Source organism: Falco biarmicus, chromosome 7 (assembly GCF_023638135.1).
Source record: "Falco biarmicus isolate bFalBia1 chromosome 7, bFalBia1.pri, whole genome shotgun sequence".
NCBI classification, from domain to species: Eukaryota; Metazoa; Chordata; class Aves; order Falconiformes; family Falconidae; genus Falco; species Falco biarmicus.
The window spans coordinates 20,628,001-20,648,353 of NC_079294.1; the positions used below are offsets into that span (position 1 = coordinate 20,628,001).

A 20,353-nucleotide genomic window follows, 5' to 3' on the forward strand; every position below is an offset into this window, starting at 1 on the left:
AGTCTCCGCTGTAAATTTGCTGCAGTCTTACTAACCACTTTGCACCAAAGTCATAAATTTAAATAACTTCACAGAAGAGGATTTGCCTGAAAGTGGGTCACACGAACAGCTCTTTTCAGACAGGGGCTGGCACAATATGGTACAGTGGGCTTTCTCCTCTGTAATAAAATAACATAAATGACAGCAATTAACTTGCTTGTTCGGCCACAAGGCTTACACCTCTAGCACTTCTGTTCACTTTGGGACAGGTTTTAGGCATGGAAGGAGTGCAGAATATGGAGTGCTATCTCCATAATACCCGCAGGCTCCAGACATTTAACCGTTTAAACGCCTAGCTCAGGATTGCAACAGCAAGATGTTACTCCTTCTGTTAGCTAATAACAGACACGTAACTTGAGGGAAGTTTGGATGTGAATTTTGTGGCTGACTTCTCCTAACAGCAGTTACTTCTGGAACATCTGGGCTTTTTGTCTGTAGTCAGAGGCCCCCAAGCAGCAGTGGGGGAATTGCTTCTTGGTGGTTTGGAGCAGTGGCTTCCAGCTGCATACAGGGGTGCACTTACAGCAGCTGTGAGGGAAACACCTCCACACCCACCAGAACTCAAACTTAGCTGCCTCACTTGAATTTTGTGATTCCTACCTATTTCTAGCAGGTGGGAAAGAAGGATGATGTTGACTACAGGAGGAACTCGCAGCTTATTGCACATGACAAAGAGAGTATTACAAAACTTTAAAGCTGCTTGAATGTCATTTGTTCTCCCTTAGCCTCTTTGAACAGTAATGATGTTTTATTATCACAGAATCATAGAATCATTTAGGTTGGAAAGGATCTTTAAGATCTCCAAATCCAGCTGTTAACCCAGGACTGCCAAGTCCATCACTAAACCATGTCCCTAAGCAGCACATCTACACGTTTTTTAAATACCTCCAGGGATGGTGATTCCACCACCTCCCTGGGCAGCCTGTTCCAATGCTTGACCACCCTTTCAATGACAAAATTTTTCCTAATATCCAATGTAAATCTCTCCTGGCATCACTTGAGGCCCTTTCCTCTTGACCTGTATCTGGGTATTGGTACCTGTATTGGTATCTGGGCAGCATGTGGGAGGTTTGGGGTCTTCAGCTGAGTCCTGTACCACACTGCAGTCATTCCAGGCCCTTCTCTCCAGCCTGCTGCTCTGCTTGGTCTAATGCAGTCTAATAAGGTGTCCTTCTCATTGCTTGCAAGCTACCGGCAGTGATACAAATAATGATTATTACTGCATGCCACCACTTTTGGCCTTACCTTTTACTGGATAATTTTCCAAAAGAAAAGCTTCCGTGGATGAAGAAATCATGTTTCTTCACTGAATAGTTGCAGGGGGAGGGAAAGTGGCAAACCTACAACCTTGCACATGTAAAAGCAATGAAGAGTTTTAAACCTGAATCTTCCAGAAGCTCTGCTGGGCCATGAGATGACTGTGTCATCTCAGTACAATATTGCTTCTGAAACCTAGTACTTATAATTTAAGTTTCAACATTTTAACTGTTGCATTACTGATCATTTTGACAGAAACAGAAGGCTTTTCTGAAGTTTGCATTGCAGAGTAAGTGTCTGGTCTAAGTTTAATTGACTTAGTTGACAAGGATTTCGTGACTGTCCTGGGGAATCAGTTTTGTTGCCTGAGAGATGACAGGAAGTTCCCTGACTTTAAATCTAACTTTCTATCTGTCATTCACTCATGGCTTTTTAACAGTATGGACTGTCTGCCTCAAACAGTTCAATTTTCAACTTGCACATAATCATTTATACCCACATAACAATTGGGATTTTGTTTCTGAATTTCTTTGATGTGTCTGGCTTGCTCTGTTCTTGAAGTGTCATTTGAGGTACAAACAAGTCATCCATCTATCTGTTCATCTTGCACAGAACTTGTCGTAAGCAGAGATGAAGGTCTTGGGCACCTACCTGCCTGCATATGTATATGTGTGTGTATGTATGGGTCTCCGGTTTTAATATGAGAAAGCTCAGGTTAAGCGATAGTTCAGAAAACTGGATCATGTGGCATTACTGGAAACACTTCTTTATGTTGTCATTGCTGATTGCAGCAAAATACATTTTCCTTCAGGGTTATATAAATTTTCTCCCATTTCAAAGACACCAGAATGGTATTTACAGCTAAGGGGCTCCCTTCTTTTCAAATCTTAGAAAATGTGTAGGATGCCTGATGGCATGAAGCACTGTTCTGATTTTTAGATCTGGATATTGTGGCATCCTATTCTGCTCCTTTAGCTTCCCTTTTTGTTACTCTACACTGTCACTCTGCTGGCCTGCTTCCCTCTCCTCTGTGCCCATAGAAAGCTGGTTTGCTTGGGGATAGAATATCTAAGAAAAGAAGAAAAGGCACGTGTTCCCCATGGATGGTGAACCTACACATATTTAAGAAATGTACTGGTCTCTTCAGGAAGGTGGATACTACTTTGGAAGGAATCCTTAATTCTTGGCACTTTGTCTAGGTGTCACGAGGGGTGAGAGCTCACACTGCAGTTGTATAAATACATTGGGAAGGTAGGAAATTAATGTGATAGTGCCATCTGTTACATACCAGTTGTGATTACCTAGCTTATGGAATGATTTGAGATGGCCAATTAATATTTCCGGGCTGAACCCTTCTCTGTGGCACAATCTTGATGCAATTTCTTTCATATTTATCTTCAGGAGCTTCTGGAAATGAGAAAAGGGAATCTGGTTGTGTGACAGCAGCCCTTGGCAACACATGGAGTCACAGTGTCAACACCAGGCTCATACTACAATATCTTGACTTTCCAACAAGACAGGTGAGAACTTAACAACAAAGAGAATTTAAATAAAGCTACGCGAGTAGTGCTCAGTCAGATGGGCTAACTGTGTCCTTCAGCCTCTGTGGTTATGCCACCTATGAGAACCTGGCATTCTGCAGCCAGTTGCTTCTTTGGGGTGGAGGGCAGTCAGTATCCTTTGTTTTTCAGGGATGATCAGTCCTGCAGTACCTTGGTGTGTTAGGGTGGTTTTATCTGAGTCACAGGACCTAGCATTGGCCTGTTGGCACAGGCATACAAGTTCCTTGAGCTTTTAGTGCATTTCATGTTGTGGAGATGAAGGGTAATCCTTAAAGTACTTTCCTGCGCAAGGATTTTGGGGTGGGAGTAGGAAGCTAGCCCTTTCACTGCTACGATTGTTTTGCTGTTGTCCTTTCCACTCTTTCTGCCAAATTTTGGCTGTGGCTTTTAGGACAGGGAGCACTCTATGTTCTGCAGGTACTGTTTATAAGGGGAGGCTTGCTGCCTGCACCAGCAAGCTTAACTTTGAGCAGAAGCAATTTTCCATAAGTATGCCTGCAAAAAGGAGAATGCTTACCCTTTTCACTAAGAGACTTCATGCTTTTGAGTGAAATGCAGTGACAGTTTTGACTGCAATCTTCACCTCTTAATTTAAAAAAAAAACTGTGAAAAACTAGGAAGCAAGACATTTGGGGTATGATTGAGGGAGTAATTTTTTTAAAAAAAAACAACCCATGATTTCATCTGTCCCTTGGGATATCTGCAGTTATAATCTCTTTTGGCTTTGTCTGTTCTGTTTTTGCATTCATGTAACTCTTTCCGGAGGCTGTGACCCTCAGCCTTAATGTTATTGATTTTCTGCCCATTAAAGTAGAGAGCTGTCAGAAAAATTGCTATGCAAAATTTGTACCATCTTACTCCTGTAGCATTACTACCCACATGTGTTCAAATTGGTGCTCCTGATTTTACTGCCACAATGTGAGGTTTCTCACTTTCAGGTTCCAGACTTTAGAGCCAGAGGGAGAGGAAGCCATCCTGTTTTATTCTGCTTTTTAGAAGTAAAATTATAAGAATGGCACTTCCGTTCTTGCAAGTGGTGGGCACTGTGAAGCGGTGGTAGTCCTCTGGGCTCTAAGGTAGCAGGTTAAGTGTGTCAAATGCAGGTAGAAAAGGCATCTTTTGGACTCGCTTCTAAAGACCATGCACATTTGCATAGAAACATACTCTTACTGCTGCTGTTCTTCTAAGTTATCTATGTTCTGCTTCTTACTCTGGTCTGTAATGAGTTCTCCTTTTCTACATGTATGTGCAGAATACAAAGCTATTCACAAATTTCCTGGATTGCTTTGGAGATACATGAGAGGTGGAGTTGGCAAAGGGAAAAGGGCAGAAACTGGGCTCTGTGCTACTTCATGTTGCACAAAGTCGGCTAAAAAGGATTAAGAACATTCTTCTGCTGGAGGAAGGAGGGAGCAGTTTTCCTAAAGAACATTCAGGTATTAAATGTAGTTTTTCCTGATTCTGTTTGAGAAGTAATAGATCACAAGTATATGAAATGGTGTTTTCAAGCCTTTAAAATTCCATTATAAAAAATATGTCACAATCCAATTAACAAACAGTAGAATTTTGCTCTGTTCCTAACTGGGTTTATGTGTGCTGCATTGCTTGCATATGAAGCCATGGGCTCATTCTGTTTTAATTAATCAGAAGAACTAAATCTACAGTAAGGAAAAAAACCCTTGAAGTAAACATCAGTATATATTATTAAAATCAAATTAATTTGAAACAGAAGTGTGATATAAATAGTGATATGTTGGTGAAGTTCATAAATGAAATGGGATATGTTCATAATATCCTGTAAGTATTTTCCTGTTGCTGTTAATCTGTGTCCTTTTTTAAGATAAATTCTCTTTCCTTAAAGTCATAGAAATCTTTCAGCTAGACGTGCAGTTTCCAGTTAGAGGAAGGCATCTGGAATTACCCTACCTGTAGCAGCAGTGTATTGATTAAATTACTGTAGTTTTACACACATATGTTCTTTTATAATTGCTTTATACCCACTTTCAGAAATGAATTGTGAATAAAGGTGCCTCAGTTCTTGAGATGCCATTTCAGTCATCATGAGGTGGTTCTGCCAGCACGTGTTGAATATCAGTGCTTTGAAAACCAACACTTCTTAAGGAAGCTTAACTTGGAGGTCCAAAAATTCCCAAGTCAGTAATCACTTTTACAAATTCTTATATTACTTTATTAAAAAAAGAGAAAAAAGGCCTGTGATTATCTGTGTAGTCTTGGTATTAAAGTGAAATTCTGCCTCAGGAAATTACTCAAAGCACACAGTTGTTCCAGAGATTTGGGTAAAAAGTAGTGGAAAACCAAGTTTTCCCTGCTTTTCACAATTTGTAACCCTGCAGAATCAATACTTTTGAAACAGTAACCTGTGTTTTGTTCTGACTTGCACAGCGGACACAATTTTTTCTTTCTTCAGTCACTTGACCTCCTGAAGATGCTCTTCCTGGCTCTTCTTTCTCTCCTTCTTTCCCTGGAGGAGCTGGGGCAATGGTGACAGTCTGGGGGATCTTCCTTTACATCCCACTTCCATGGTAGTAGAGGCAGTGTGCTGATCTTCTGTGGGAAATCCAACCCATCAAGAGAGAAAGCAATCTCTTGAGATGCACTGGGCCATGAGGCCCAAGGTTGGTATTCTTCAAAACGTGAAGTGATAATGTAATAGTTAAGGAGGATTCAGGCAAGTAGCTTTCCAGAACCATTGTATCTTCTGAACAGGCCAGGCCACTGGGCTGCTAGGTACTTGTTCTCAGTCATGCGGTATTAATTTCTGGGAAAACTCGGGGACATAAGTCACTGTTCATGCAACTTTGGGGAATGCCAGGGCAGCAGGTGGCAGAAAGAGTATGCAACAAACCTAGGGAAATTAAACACAGAATTCCTACACAGGATTTTTTATGTATATTAGGTAAAAGATTCCTTCATTTTGTTTGTCCAGCAGACATTTTTTCAGCCAACTATCCCTTTTTCCACCCCACCCTCCGTATGTCTGCTGAACATTAATAAGAGCAGCCAACTCAGCAAAGTAATGAAATTTCTGGACATCCTGCCTGCCTTAAAATCAATTAAGTTTGCTTTATTGCTTGGATAGGAACAGTTTTCTGAACAAACAGATGTACTTTCCTCTTTTGCCCCCTTGTAGAAGCCAGTGTTCTGTTTTTTGTTTCCTCCAGAAGCAGTGCCAATGGGGGAGGGCAGAAGGAGGTTTCCAGTCTGCATTTAAATTCCTTATGCCGCTAAAACCCACAAGCATGGACAACAGTAGGAGTCTCTTAACTTCTGAGGTGGGACTGAGCTGCATGACTTCCACAGGAGCACGGTGGCATAAGAGCTTGAGAGAATGTGGGTAAAGTTGTTTCACACAAATGGGTTAATGAAGGAAATTTCCTGATATCTTTATGGATACTGATACTTGGTTCTCCCTGAGCATTCTTGTAAGTCGTTAACCATGACATTGTTCTCCTGAAATCCACACAGAAACATGCAGACCCTTTGAGTTTGGGCTAAAACCAGCGGGGCTGCGCTAGAAACTGTCAGACTCCTCAGTTACCCCTGTGTGTATAACTATCCTTCTTTCCTGAACTGGAGTCAGCAGGCTTCAAGGTTACTGTTTTCATGTATGCTCCTGCCTTTGGGGGACAGCATGGTAGGGTTTAATATGTTTACATACTATATTTAACATTTTATTCTTGTCTGTTGAACACAGGGTACTGGATTAAGTGAGACACTGGCCAGGTCTGGTATGGCCACTTGTACAGGCCTGGTGTGTTTTATAGTTTTCAAGGGATTTGTGAGACTCATAGTATTGTGTTAATGTCTGTAACATGTTTTGAAATTCTCACATAGGAAGTACACATAGAGGTGTTACTTTATAACAAATCAGTGTTTTCTTGTGGTATTTTCAAGAAATCATTTAGATTGAAAAGGATCTTTAAGATCACCAAGTCCAACTGTTAACTCAGGACTGCCAAGTCCATCACTAAAACATGTCCCTAAGCAGCACATCTACGCGTTTTTTGAATACCTCCAGGGATGGTGGTTCTATGGGGTGCAGCCTGTTCCAATGCTTGACCACCTTTTCAGTGAAGAAATTTTTCCTAATATCCAATGTAAATCTCCCCTGACATCACTTGAGGCCCTTTCCTCTTGTCCTGTCACTTGTAACATGGGAGAAGAGACAAACACCCACCTGCCTACAGCTTCCTTTCAGGCAGTTGTAGAGAGTGATAAGGTCTCCCTGGAGCCTCCTTTTCTTTGGACTAAACAACCCCAGTTCCCTCAGCAGCTCCTCATAAGACTTGTGCTCCAGACCCTTCACCAGCTCCGTTGCCCTTCTCTGGACACGCTCCAGCACCAAAATGTCCCTCTTGCACTGAGGGGCCCAAAACTCAACAGAGTGTTTGAGGTGCAGCCCCACCAGTGCCCAGTACAGGGGGACGATCACTCCCTTGTCCTGCTGGCCACAGTATTTCTGATACAAGCCAGGATGCTCTTGGCCACCTGGGCACGCTGCTGGCCCACGTTCAGCCGGCCGTCAGCCAGCACCCCCAGGCCCTTTTCCCCCAGGCCCTTTCCAGCCGCTCTGCCCCCAGCCCGTAGCGCTGTGTGGGGCTGCTGTGACCCATGTGCAGGACCCGGCACTTCTCCTTGTTGAACCTGGTACAACCGGCCTCGGCCCACGGGTCCAGCCTGCCCGGATCCCCCTGCAGAGCCTGCCTGCCCTCCAGCAGGTCAACACTCCCCCCAGCTCGGTGTCGCCTGCAAACTGGCTGAGGGTGCACTCGATCCCCTCGTCCAGATCGTCGATAAAGATACTAAACAGAGCTGGCCCCAGCACTGAGCCCTGGGGAACACCACTTGTGACCGGGCACCAGCTGGGTGTAACTCCATCCACCACCACTCCCTGGGCCTGGCCGTCCAGCAGCTTTTAACCCAGCGCAGGGTACACCCGCCCAAGCCGTGAGCAGCCCGTGTCTCCAGGGAAAGCTGTGGGAGATGGTGCCAAAGGCTTTCCTAAGGTCCAGGCAGACAACACCCACAGCCTTTCCCTCATCCACTAATCAGGTCACCTTGTCACAGAAGGAGATCAGGTTCCGTCAGGCAGGACCTGCCTTTCCTAAACCCACACTGGCTGGGCCTGACCCCCTGGTTGTCCTGCATGTGCTGTGTGATGGCGCTCAGGCTGGTCTGCTCCATAACCTTCCCTGGCACCGAGGTCAGGCTGACAGGCCTGTAGTTCCCCAGATCCTCTTTCTGGTCCTTCTTGTAGATGGATGTCACATTGGCAGACCTCCGGTCCTCTGGGACCTCCCCAGTTAGCCAGGACTGCTGATAAATGATGGAGAACAGCTTGGTGAGCTCCTCTGCCAGCTCCTTCTGTGCCCTTGGGTGTATCCCACCAGGCCCTATTGACTTGTGTGTGTCTTAGTGGTGTAGCAGGTCACTGACCTTTTCCCTTTGGATTATGGGGGCTTTATTCTGCTCCTTGTCCCTGTCTTCCAGCTCAGGGGGCTGGGTACCCAGAGAACAACTGGTCTTAGGATTGAGGTATGGGCTGGAGCTTTCAGGCCATGGCAGGTGACTTGTCGTGCTGCAATTTTCCTTCTTCAGGTGAAGTGTTTTGAATACTTAAGTATATGGTGACTCATTCTTGAAAAAACAATAAAACAAAAACCTCTTCTCTCATTCAGATTAATGCCAGGCATAACTTTTGTTGTGTCCTTGGTTACAGACCAGCTGTTTTGTCTTGCTCTGCTTAGTATCATATGAATAGACCCTGAATAAGCATTCCAAAGTTGCAATGGTGAAGTAACCATGATACTCGCTGGAGTGGGGAAGGGCTGGGAGAGAGCCAAGGGTAGTGGGGATGAAGCTTTATGTTTATGTGACTTGCTAAGGCCAATTGCCATGATCCTTTATCTTAAATTTATTATAATTTTAGTGAAGCAGTTCTTTCAAATTCTGCAGATGTTTGGCTGTTACTGTACCAGTCATTGCGAAGTTATATTAAAAATAGAAATAATGTAACTTGTTGCAGTCATGATGGCTTCAGAGCATAAGTGAGACCAGATTTCTCTCTCCCTGTAAAACATTGGAGGTAGTTGTTATGTGTACTCTGTAGCTGTTGGATAGCTGTCCCGTTTTAAAGATTAACACCAGGTAAGGTTTTCATCCATAAAAAAGGGAAGCAAATAAACCAATTTCAAACAAAGCAAGTAGGCTATGGAGAAGAAACATATACCAAGTACTGCTATCTGGGATTAACACTTCTAAATTCTGATTTAGTAATCTGGAGGATAGCAAGTACAGTAATGAAGCTTGGAAATGTTATCCTGGTTTTATTTTGTAAACAGCATGGATGTGTTTTCTTCTATTAACTTTGTAGCAGTTATAGCTACCTAGTAAAGATGATGAAGAAGAAGAAAATGCAATGGAAAAATGTATTTTTGATAGTCTTAAACACGGTTTTGGAGTCAGATGAGGAGGATGGAGATAGTTACTGGTGCTGAGAAATGCAGACAGAAAGCTTTTCATCTAGTTCAGTCTTTGACACAGTAGGGCAAGAAAGAGCCTATAGAGAACGGGACAGTGAAATCAGTGAGCGGCCAAAGGAAGTGACCGAAGATGTGTGAAGGTTGCCCGTTTTTACCTGTGAGGCAGGAAGCATTGCTCTTTACATTGTTGTCTGCTGAGCTAGAATTTGGGTGGATGCAGAAAGAGAAGTCCTGGTATCCTAAACAAGTACAGAGGAAAGCTCTGTGTGTGGGTTTTTAGCAGAAGTATTAAGACAAATGGAGTGCCATTTAACAGCTGCAGTCCATGTTGGGAAAACCTGTCTCTATATGCTACATGAATCATGTGCATTGTACAGTAATGCAGATTATGTACACAGTACAATACTTTTTTTCAAGTGTTTAGACATGAGAAGATCTGCAGATGGCAGTGGATAATGAGGTCCAGTAAGCAGTGACAGAGAAGGGATTTGGCTATCGGGTTGTTTCAAAATGGAAGTGATGTAAACTGTGTATCTGTTCTAAGCCATCTTATTATATAATGTGCTTATCATATGGAAAATCAGCTCTGTGAAAACACGAAGATAGATGGGGGTTATTTTTTTTTTTTTTGTAAGACAAGAATGATGGTACGGAGTCATGCAAGGGATATGAAATTCTGCAAGAAAGTAGTTTTTTTCAGGTTCTCCATTACGGAGTATGCTGCTTTTGAAGAAATAGCTGTGGAAAGACTGTAGGAACATGTATTTGAGTTGTGCAAACCCTTCCATTTAAATAAGTGCTTTTTTCTAGGCAACACAGTTTACTTCAGAGACTTCTGCATCACCTCTGCTATTATTTGAATACTTTTAATCCAGACACAATGAAAGGTTGTTATAGCCTCAAATTTCTATGCATGTGTACAAACCACATCCTTTAAAATACAGAAATAAGAAACTCACGGGTTTTCTCTGATTAAAAAGCCTCTAGACTGATAACCCTTATGACAGAAATCTTTTGCTTGTCCACAGATCGTATACAAGCATAAGCAGCAATATGAACTCGAGTTGCATGTGAACAGGATGAAACTGGACACAATGCACAACCCCAGCATAAACAGATTATTATCGACACAGTGTGATGCTGACTTAATCCAGCAAAAGTGCCAAATGAAAGGATGCCATAGAAATAGAGACAGTTCATTAACAAGTATTTGGAGCTCAAACATCACTAGGTCACTCACTTTCCTGACTTGCGTGTTTGTTCATGTCTCTGTTTGCAGTAAGCTTCCTTCTTAATGGACTAGTGGGGGATGGTCATAAAATATAAACATCACTGTAGCCCTGTCTGCATTAAGTGGGACTGGATTTATGGCCTTCTCCTCTTAACAGGACGCTTTTATACAGAGAAAAATGTTTCCATCATTCTTAAACAAGAAGTCATTTACTCAGGTGCTTATATAACACTAATCAATTTGTTATCTATGAACCTAAATAGAAATGAAAGGACCCTAGATAAAATGGAAAAGAAAACCTTTAGTTCATCTTTTTGTCTGCCCTTTTTTGAATAAGCATTGCGAGTTTTCTTAATGAAGATTATTCTGATGTCAGATTATTAATGACAAAATACAGCAGCAGGTTTGCAAACTTCAAACTCATAAATCTGTAGTTCAAAGTACCCTAAACAGAGAAGGAGGAACATCTCTGAGGCAGAGGGGCAAAGTCAGTCACTAAGTTATACCAAGTCTTTCTACCAAGACTGGTGGCAGAGGTGGCTACTTTCTGTTAGTTATCCTTGACTGATAGGCCAGTCAGCTCTCAGAGGAGACTCTTTGGTTGCTGCTAACCTGCACCAGTTACACGTTAACCATCTTATACTATATTTTCAAATTACTATCCATTTACTGAATGATCTCTGCAATGCCTGTGCTGGGTGCTAATAACCGAGGAAACTGAGGCATAAGTAAGTAACCGGCCAGAGTAAATCCTTTGCAGCTGGGAGAAGAGCTGGAATCTCTTCACTGCCACTTATGTGCCACTAAGGTTGATCTTGCTCACCTTTACTGCCTCTGTTTCAGGCACTTAAAAAGCCTTTGTACTTCCTTTTAGTATGTAGTTCCTCAGCTGTGAAGGTACTCCATCTCCCCTCTCCAGTTTACTCTGTAGATTAACTCACCCACTGAACTGGTTTTAACTGTGGTCACTGACTTCTCTCCTGAGTGTTTCTCCTTAGCATGCCATAAACTTTACTTCAGCAGTGTTCACCATTAATAAAAGGTTAATGAAACTGAGGCTGTGGCTTGACCTTTATGGCAAAACTCTCTCTGTGCTTCCTTGTTTCCAGTTTCTGTTGATACCACAGCTGATTTTTCTAAGCCTCTGCTCTAGAAGCCACTTTGCATTCCTATGTCTCCTCTTTGCAGACATCAGAACTGTTCCAAGCTGCAAGTTTCCAACAAAGTCAGTAGCTAGCACTTAAATTTTTAGATGATTAAAATGCTTGTCCAGCCTCTTCCATATTGGTTAATGCAACATCTTCATTTCTAGTATTATCAACTTCTTTTTTTTTTTTGGTCCTCTTCCAAACATACCACAGAAAATAGGTTTGTTACTTTGGTGAGACCTACTTAGTCACAGTGACACTGTTGTTTTAATTTTTACATATTTACTCAGTTCTGTAACTGAGGAGAAGGCCTTTTGCCGTGGTCTAATTGGTAGTTGTGCACCTTCATGTTAATCAGATAGCAATTCTCAGAAATCGGGGCTATGTCTCCTGTTCTTTATGGGGAACCACTTAGAGATCAGGATAGGAGGGGTTAGATTTCTATAACAAAATCTGTTCTGAATATAAACTGAGAACTTCAGTCTGTGACACTTAATCCAACACCCTTTACAAACACTGTATTTACAGTTCACTAAAACAGCATAAAAATGGGAGAGAGAAAGAACCAGATATGACTTTCAGTCTCTGGTCTGAATTGTATGAAAAATGCTCTGTTTGTAAGCTTAAGCCCCTTTGCAGAGTGGGAATGAACACAAATTCCCATCCTGTTTATACAGAATCACTTTTCTGATTTTGATTGGACTTCAGAGTGAGTTTTCCCTTCAAAACAGAGTGGAATTAACCTAGGGCAGATTGTCTCATCAATATCTAAAGTGTCATTGCTCCTCACATCAGAATGGCAATGTCCAAAGTTGTTTATCTTTGGAATGCCTTGGCAAATCCCACTGCCTCCTGTCTTCTACCAGATCCTCTCTTTTTCTGTCCTTTTTTTCTTCTTTGTAATTGAAAACAAACGAATTAAAATGCCTAACTCAAATTTTAAGTATTTATTATTTAGAAAAGTTCAGCAAAGTCTGTCTTGGAATATGGTATACTTAAAGCTTGAAGGCATTCCAGGGTATCATTATGAAAGAACTGGACAACCTTAAGTAGTGAAAATACAGTGGAATATAAGATTGATAATAGAAATAATCTGTAAAATAATATTCAGCATTACAGATGAATTTCTGCTTTACATAAGGAGCATACATGCTGAAAATGAAGCTAATATTGGAGTGGTCTAGTTTATCACAAAAAACCTAATTCAGCAGTGTAATGTAATCATGACAAGGGTCTGTGCTATCCTAGAATAGAGTAGGCAAGCTATTTTCAAAGGAAAGAGAAAAGTGTTGATACCATTGTGGAAAGGCACTGGGGACATCTCTGGAATACTGTATACGGCCTGAACATTTATGTTCAACCTACTTTCTTCTTCTCTCTTCTCTTTCTACTTACTTTCTTCCCAGGTGAGGTCTGTGCTAGATAGAATATGTTTATTGACATAGCAACAAGTTTGAGCTGCACTGGTAAAAAAAATAAACCTCAGATAAAGTTTTAAAACCAGACAAACTTTGACATATTGACCTCAGCGGGCAAAATGCATTGCATCTTCTGTGAAGAGGTAGGGATCAGACGTGATCCCCATGTTCAGCCATTACAACTTTTGTGATGCTCTAAACATAATAAGGGAGAATCATCTCAGGAGTTTGTATAGCTAGGATATTATACTTTGAACTTGAATTTTTTCTTGTTTTATGAATCTAATGTCATTGAACTGTTCTAGATTGACAACACAGCAGAATGACAGCCAGTGAGTGGCGTTCAAAATCTGCTGTACAGAATATTTTGTGTTTTCTTTGGTTCAGCCTTATCAACATATCTACCCTGGGTAGGATCAATTAGTCTAGAGGGGTTTGCTCTACGCAGACCTTTTGATCTTTGATCTCTGTAATTCCTGTCTATGGTATCAGTGCCCTTGGCTGTGATGTAAAAACAGGCTGAAAAAAAAAAAAGAAACCCTCTTAACTGCTCAGAAACTGAATACAGACTACTGACCCACTTTAAAGAATAAAAACAATGTTGACAGACCACTGCCTGAGATGGATGACACCTTATAATGGAGTGGGTTTTCATGGTCTCCAATGTTGGTGACCTGTTGGGAGCTGCCTGGCCAACTTTATCATGTCTACCCATCGTATTGCCTCAAGAAGATAATAAACCATGTAATTTTCACAATATTATCTTCCCCTGAACTGGATGTTGTAACTGTTGAAAAAATATGATGGGATTTTAGGACATCTGCTCAATCCTGAATGGAAAGAATGTGTCCAGGAGATGGTAGTGTATTATACTTACATTGTGGAAACATTGGAAGATACCTGTGACTAAAAGGTAAAAGGCAGTATCGATAGCTACCTGAGCCATCCTATTTCCAGCTCTCACATGTAGTACTTATGCTGTACTTTGATTAGGGAGAGGTGTGTCCTCTGGATACATATTAACAGAAAACAGTAAATTCATCAATTCATGTTGAAGTTCAGTGTTTCTGACAGACTTGTGATTGATGGATAAGTTGAACTTCTTAAATACTGGTAGGATGTATTGTAAAGTGCAGCTTGGTTAATGAATGTCTTCTTCCTTGAGTATTCATATTGGAGCAACACTAAATGGAAATAACTAACCAGGTCACTTGTCAAAAAATGTGACAGACCTAGGCTGCAGTGTAGTGAATGAGGCACTATTGAGGTTCACCACTGGAAAGAGCTCATTTGATTTATCTTGGGTTTGTAAGGCCCTTTCACATTTGTGTCACAGTGGTGGTTCATGGTCTCCCTTATCAGTCATTTCCTACAAGTAAGCCCTGAGCCTCTGGCAGAAGTTCTTGCACTAGTCCTGAGTGAACAATCAACCTTGACTTTTTCTGCTATTTGACTTAATTTGGCTGTGCAGATGTCTCTGCAGTTCAGGGTGTTTACATGCTCCACAGCACTGAACTAGAAGCTGTGGAGTTTAGGTTGCAAAGACACCTGAGCTGGCCATGTACAGAGCTGAGAGTGATCCAGGAGGTTTGGCTTGGAGTCTGAGCCAATAAAGCCTTATCAATCCTGAGCCAGCAGTGCAGCAAATTGATGTTTCTGGTCCAAACTGTGTGTTTGCTCTTCATTGTATGTCAAGTGAAGTTCTTTTTCTTCTTATCACTATTTATTTATCTATCTAATAATAATAAAAAACTCTGTACCCATAGTCATCTCAAGCTACAGATAGAAAATCACCTAATCCCCTCTTAAGTTGTGTTGATGTTTCCAGCTGGACGTGGTACATCAATATCAAAACCAAGAGGAAACTACTTTTTTTCTCCTTTCTTATACATTTTGTCTTACTTCTCACTTGTGATCTTATAATGGCTGTCTCAGTCTCCATTTGAAATAACTGAGCAGGTTAAAAATAGAAAATGAAAATGTAATTTAGCACACACACAAAAAAAAACAACCCCAAGGAGTTTCTTACTCATCTAAAATAATCGGTATTAAATACAGAAAAAAAAAGCTAAACAATTTCCCTGTAAGAAATGGTTACCATTGGGGTGCTGTTGCAGGAAAGAAGAGGTTAAGAGATTTTTTCCATCTTTTTTTTTCTACAGTTGTGCATTTTCTTTGCTAGGGCTATGTTTTTGTCCTTTGAACATAATAGAAGTAACTTTTCAAAAGTTCACATGTAGTTAATATCCCTGATAAACACAAACCAATATGAATTTCTTAAGCATAATGCCCATGCAAGAAAATATCTAAGAGCTGTAAATGTTACTCCCAGTAATTTTGTGAAAACAGTTACCGTTATGTCTGATCTTTGCTTCTGCTTCTTCTCACAGAATCACAGAATGGTCAGGGTCGGAAGTGACTTCTGGACCCTGCTAAAGCAGGTTCACCTAGAGCAGGTTGCACAGGATTGTGTCCAGGCGGGTTCTGAATGTCTCCAGAGCAGGAGACCCCACAGCCTCTCTGGGCAGCCTGTCCCAGTGCTCTGTCACCCTCAAAGTAAAGAAGTTTTTCGTCATATTTAGGTGGAACTTCTCGTGTTGCCGTTTGTGCCCGTTGCCCCTTGTCCTGTTGCTGGGTGCCACCGAAAAGAGCCTGGCCCCGTCCTCTTGACACTTGCCCTCAAGATATTTGTAGCCATTGGTAAGATCCCTTCTCAGCCTTCTCCAGGCCACACAGGCCCAGCTCCCTCAGCCTTCCCTCATCAGGGAGATGCTTCACTCCCCTCATCATCTTCATAGCCCGCTGCTGGACCGTCCCCAGTAGCTCCCTGTTTCTGTTGAACTGGGAGCCCAGCACTGGGCCCAGCACTCCAGATGTGGCCTCCCCAGGGCAGAGCAGCGGGGCAGGATCACCTCCCTCAACCTACTGGCCACGCTGCCCCTAATGCCCCCCAGGGTCCCACTGGCCATCTTGGCCACAGGGCACACTGCTGGCTCGTGGGCATCTTGCTGCCCACCCGAACTCCCAGGTCCTTCTCCGCAGAGCTGCCTCCCAGCAGGTCACCCCCAGCCTGTACTGGTGTGGGGGGTTGTTCCTCCCCAGGTGCAGGACCCTGCACTGGCCTTTGCTGAACTTGGTGAGGTCCCTCTCTGCCCAGCTCTCCAGCCTGCCCAGCTCTGGCTGGCTGGCAGCGCAGCCTGCTGGGGTATCGGCCGCTCCTCCCGGGTTGGTGCCATCAGCAAACTGGCTGAGGGTAGACTCCGTGCCTTCACATGCCCAGTCACTGATGAGTGAGTTGAACAGGACTGGACCCAGCACTGACCCCAGGGGAACACCACTAGCTACAGGCCTCCAGCTAGAGTCTGTGCCATGGACGACAACCTTCTGAGCTCTGTCATCCGGCCAGTTCTCAATCCACCTCACTGACCACTCACCTAACCCACGATTCCTGAGCTTGCCTAAGAGGATGTTATGGGACATGGTGTCAGAAGCCTTGCTGAAGTCAAGGTAGACAGCATCCACCACTCTCCCCTCTTCTCCAACATGAAAACGTTTATTAACTGCTGATTGTTATGTGGGACATGTTGTCATCAAAAATTTCTGATCTGACAGGTTATAAAGCAATGTTTCAGGTCCTAAAGGGCTGCCCAGCCTTTAGTGCATCTATGCCATGCATTGGAATAAGGATGTTTCCCTTTACCTGGTGGGGACTGGTGGGGATCCGCTACTCTCTAGAAATGTGAACAAAGTCTCCTGAAACATTTCATGGTTGTTACGGAAAGATTTTTCTAGGACTTTGTTATTCAACAGTTGTACATTCAGCAATACAGGTTGATATTTATAAGGCTGTTAAGCTTTCTTTGAGTATGTTTTCTACTTCCTTGTAAAATCTCTCCCAATAATGTTCTTGCTAGAGTCTTGTAGAAAGCTTGAAATTAAATTTGAATTAAATCTGTCACCTTTTCTCAACACCCGTAAAGCATGACAGTACTCCAAAAGCACATGCATTGCATCTGTATGTATTAACTCACAGATCTCTTAGCTAATTTTTTTCTTGTCCTTGTTATGTGATGACCAGTGGACTCTAAAATACACTTTGCTGAGGGCTTACGTAAGATAATATTGCTGTCTCTTGCATATGAATTTAGCAGTGTTGTGTTAGTTTGTCTCCAGGGACTTTACTTTTAGGAACAGAACAAAGTGAACACGCAAAAAAGTTGGAAGGGATTTTTGTTTGTTTCATGTCAAAGGCATTTTGCAGCCACTAGTGTGGATAAAAAATATTTATGCTGTAGTCTAGGACCTGGTTGAATCCCAATCTTTTTGACCCAGGTCTGGGAATTTAGGCTTATGCCTTTACATCAAGGAAGTATGAAGGACACTGTTGTTTTTTGTGATGTCCAAACCCAGTGAATGCAGGATGGGGAGAACACACTGGTGGTGCTCTTTTACAATGGATTAATTTTATTTCAATTTATAAACAATAATGTTGAGCTTTTTCATCATCTGGAAAGCCAAAAGAAAGTGAAAGAAGGAATGAGGATTGGCTAAATAAAGGTTTGAGACATATTAGAAATAGGCATCAGGGCTGAATTTTTAGTGCATACTTTTATATCTGTTGAAGATAAGTATGTTGCTAAAACTTATGAAGAAGGTTCGTAGAGATCTGAAGAATAATAGAAGTAATAAATCATGATGGCAATGCATACGCTAATTACATACTTAAGAATGGATATTCCTTATGTTGTGCTGTTGAATTACACTGAACTGATTTACTCCATCCAGTGATGAGGGATGGATGCTGTTTTGATCCCTACCTCTGCAGCTGTGGGCGGAGGAGCCAATGGCATATCTGAGTGTGTGGTTCTGTGCAGGAGAAAGTGCGCAGCTGCTGAGCTTCTATGCTGTCCTCCCCGCTGGTGCCGTCTCTTCCAGGCAAGTCTGGCAGACTGGGTGGAAGCAGCCATGTGTTCTGAGAAGAACTGCTCTGGTGCTATTGTACTGGTACTCCCTTAGGAAGTCCTTCCCAGTTCAGGATGCATGATCCCAGGGATGAGGCAGTGTTCCAATATGTGTCATAAATAAGAATTGTATCCTTCAGCGTTTTTCTTATTTCCAGAACCAAAAGCAAATGGAACAGTATGGAAGGCTCTGAAAAGCTACATGAACTTTATTTTCTGTTCTTCTCACTACCAGTGTGCTATAAGTCTGATGAGTGACCACAAGCTGCCACATAGGAGAATTCTCCTAGGAGGCTGTGTTTATGCTACCCGGCTACTTTATCCAGCCACAGCATCATCCTCAGATCCTTTTCTCAGTACTGTTTCATAGTGGTAGCCAGGACATGCTGGCTGGCTGTCCACTTTCCTGCTTAGTAAAAACTACAAGCATTTTCTCCTGAATTACCCTTCACATTGGACAATTACCAGGGCTTTGGGCCTCGAAAGTATTATAGCATAGGAAATCATCATAGCCAAGCTCTTGTGAAGTTTCCTGGCCTCTATAGGACTCTCCACTGGGAAAATTAGGAGAGACTCAGAAACAGAAAAGACAACAAAATTCATTTTACAAACCAGGGAATAAGGCACATGGCAGTGAGACAGAAGTGCTTCTGGGAAGAGGAATTTCACAGAATCTGGTGTTACATGAGCAGAAGAGGGCTGACTGGCCCTGCATACTCCATATTTCATGCTGGGGAACTTGCACCAGAAGTCTGGCTTAAGTGGAAGTATACTGGAGGCAGCCTGGTTTTGTGCACTTCCGTGTCCAGGTTGCAGCAGTTCAGACACAGTTTGGATAAACATCTGGGATTGCATTTTCTTTTCTGGTTAAAACTTGAAGTCACGCAATGCTTGCCTGGGCAACACAGTTCCCTGCTACTGAAGTTATTGTTAAGTTACATACCCAGGCAGGAAAAGGCACTCTGGGTTAGAGGGATCAGGGGTGTGTTTACAGTGTGGGAGAGGGCAGCTAAGCCAAAGCAGCATTTTGTTAGATTTGGCCTATTGCATTCAGGACAGTCTTTGCTCTGGAGCACATCAGGGCAGTTCACCTTGGAAAGTTTTGCTTTTGTTGTCTGATTGTCTTTGATGCTCATTTGAGGTTTTGATGGTTTCCTTCCACTGAAGTTATGTTTACTCAGTCCAAGGATATTCAGAGCTCCTCATTATAGTGCCTGAAGCTAAACCCATGTCCAAATGGCAGTGCATATTACATGCTGATCTCTCTCACTTGAAATCCAGTGTTTGGCACACCGCAATGGCTGAAACAAATTGCAGACTGGTCATCTGTTGCTAGTAACTGCCTGGGTAGGCACAGACAAAACACGTGACCCTGTTCTGCTTTTATGAGAGGGGAAGGAATTGAGCCCACTGAGTATTTGACAAACCAGATAGCAGAGCTGTTGCTTATTGATCCTTCTGCTATACTCCCTGGGCAGGGGAAAGCAGGGTATCTCTGGAGCTATGCCTACGTAGCAGAAAATTATTATAGTGAAGTTGCTACAGATGTCTATCTCAATGCCTAATTTTGGACTGAAACAAGGGAATGCTACATGATTTTCATGTAATTGCTCAATAAACCAGTGGCAAAGTTTTCTTCCTAACTCATGAATCCTGATTCCCAGATCCTGGCATTATGCATTATGAAAAAGTCCTTTATATATGTATTGCTCTTCAGAACAAGATCTGAAGCCAGCCAGGTATAGCAGGGCTTGACATTTGGAGGGTGTCCTCTTTCCTGGAGTTGTCCACTCCTCTGTTTCTCTATTCTTAAAAGAGTCTTGGTTTTCATTTCTATCTCCTCCTTTTGTTTGTTTTCCTTCCATTTCTTTCCTTTGCAAGTATTGAATGTCTCCTCTGGGAGTAAGCCTAGCCACATGTGCATGCAATGATGGTTTATTTTTATTGGAGTCATTGCCTGTGACTGTTATTCATTACTATAGGAAGAACTGCACTAACAAACTGGTCTGAGGGCTTTCTTTTTTCCTGTTGTAAAAAGTCCCATTTTGTCCATAGCCATTGTGAGTATCTACTGGCATCGTTAAGACATTGAGAGTTTGGAGCTCAGACACTGGTACTGCCTCTTGAATGTCCTGTTGTGTCTGGTGTTGCAAAGCAGAATCTCAACTTCTCTCAGCTGCCTTGCATATTGTCCCTTTAGATCAGCTTTTCAACCATCTGTCTACCTCTCTGCT

The 20,353-nt window shown here is 42.4% G+C and overlaps 1 protein-coding gene across 5 annotated transcripts in view; it reads left to right on the forward strand.

The window, feature by feature from the left end:
- Nucleotides 1-20,353, forward strand: part of RAD51B (RAD51 paralog B) — a 428,423-nt gene that overhangs the window by 234,975 nt on the left and 173,095 nt on the right. For all 5 annotated transcript variants that reach the window (XR_008823286.1, XR_008823287.1, XM_056347808.1 and 2 more), the window contains one exon: nucleotides 2,698-2,816. Coding sequence is in view for 2 of the 5 variants with exons in the window: in XM_056347808.1 (XP_056203783.1) it covers nucleotides 2,698-2,816 (119 nt within the window). In the remaining 3 variants the exon portion in view is untranslated. Of the gene's footprint in view, nucleotides 1-2,697; nucleotides 2,817-20,353 lie in introns of those variants that run through there.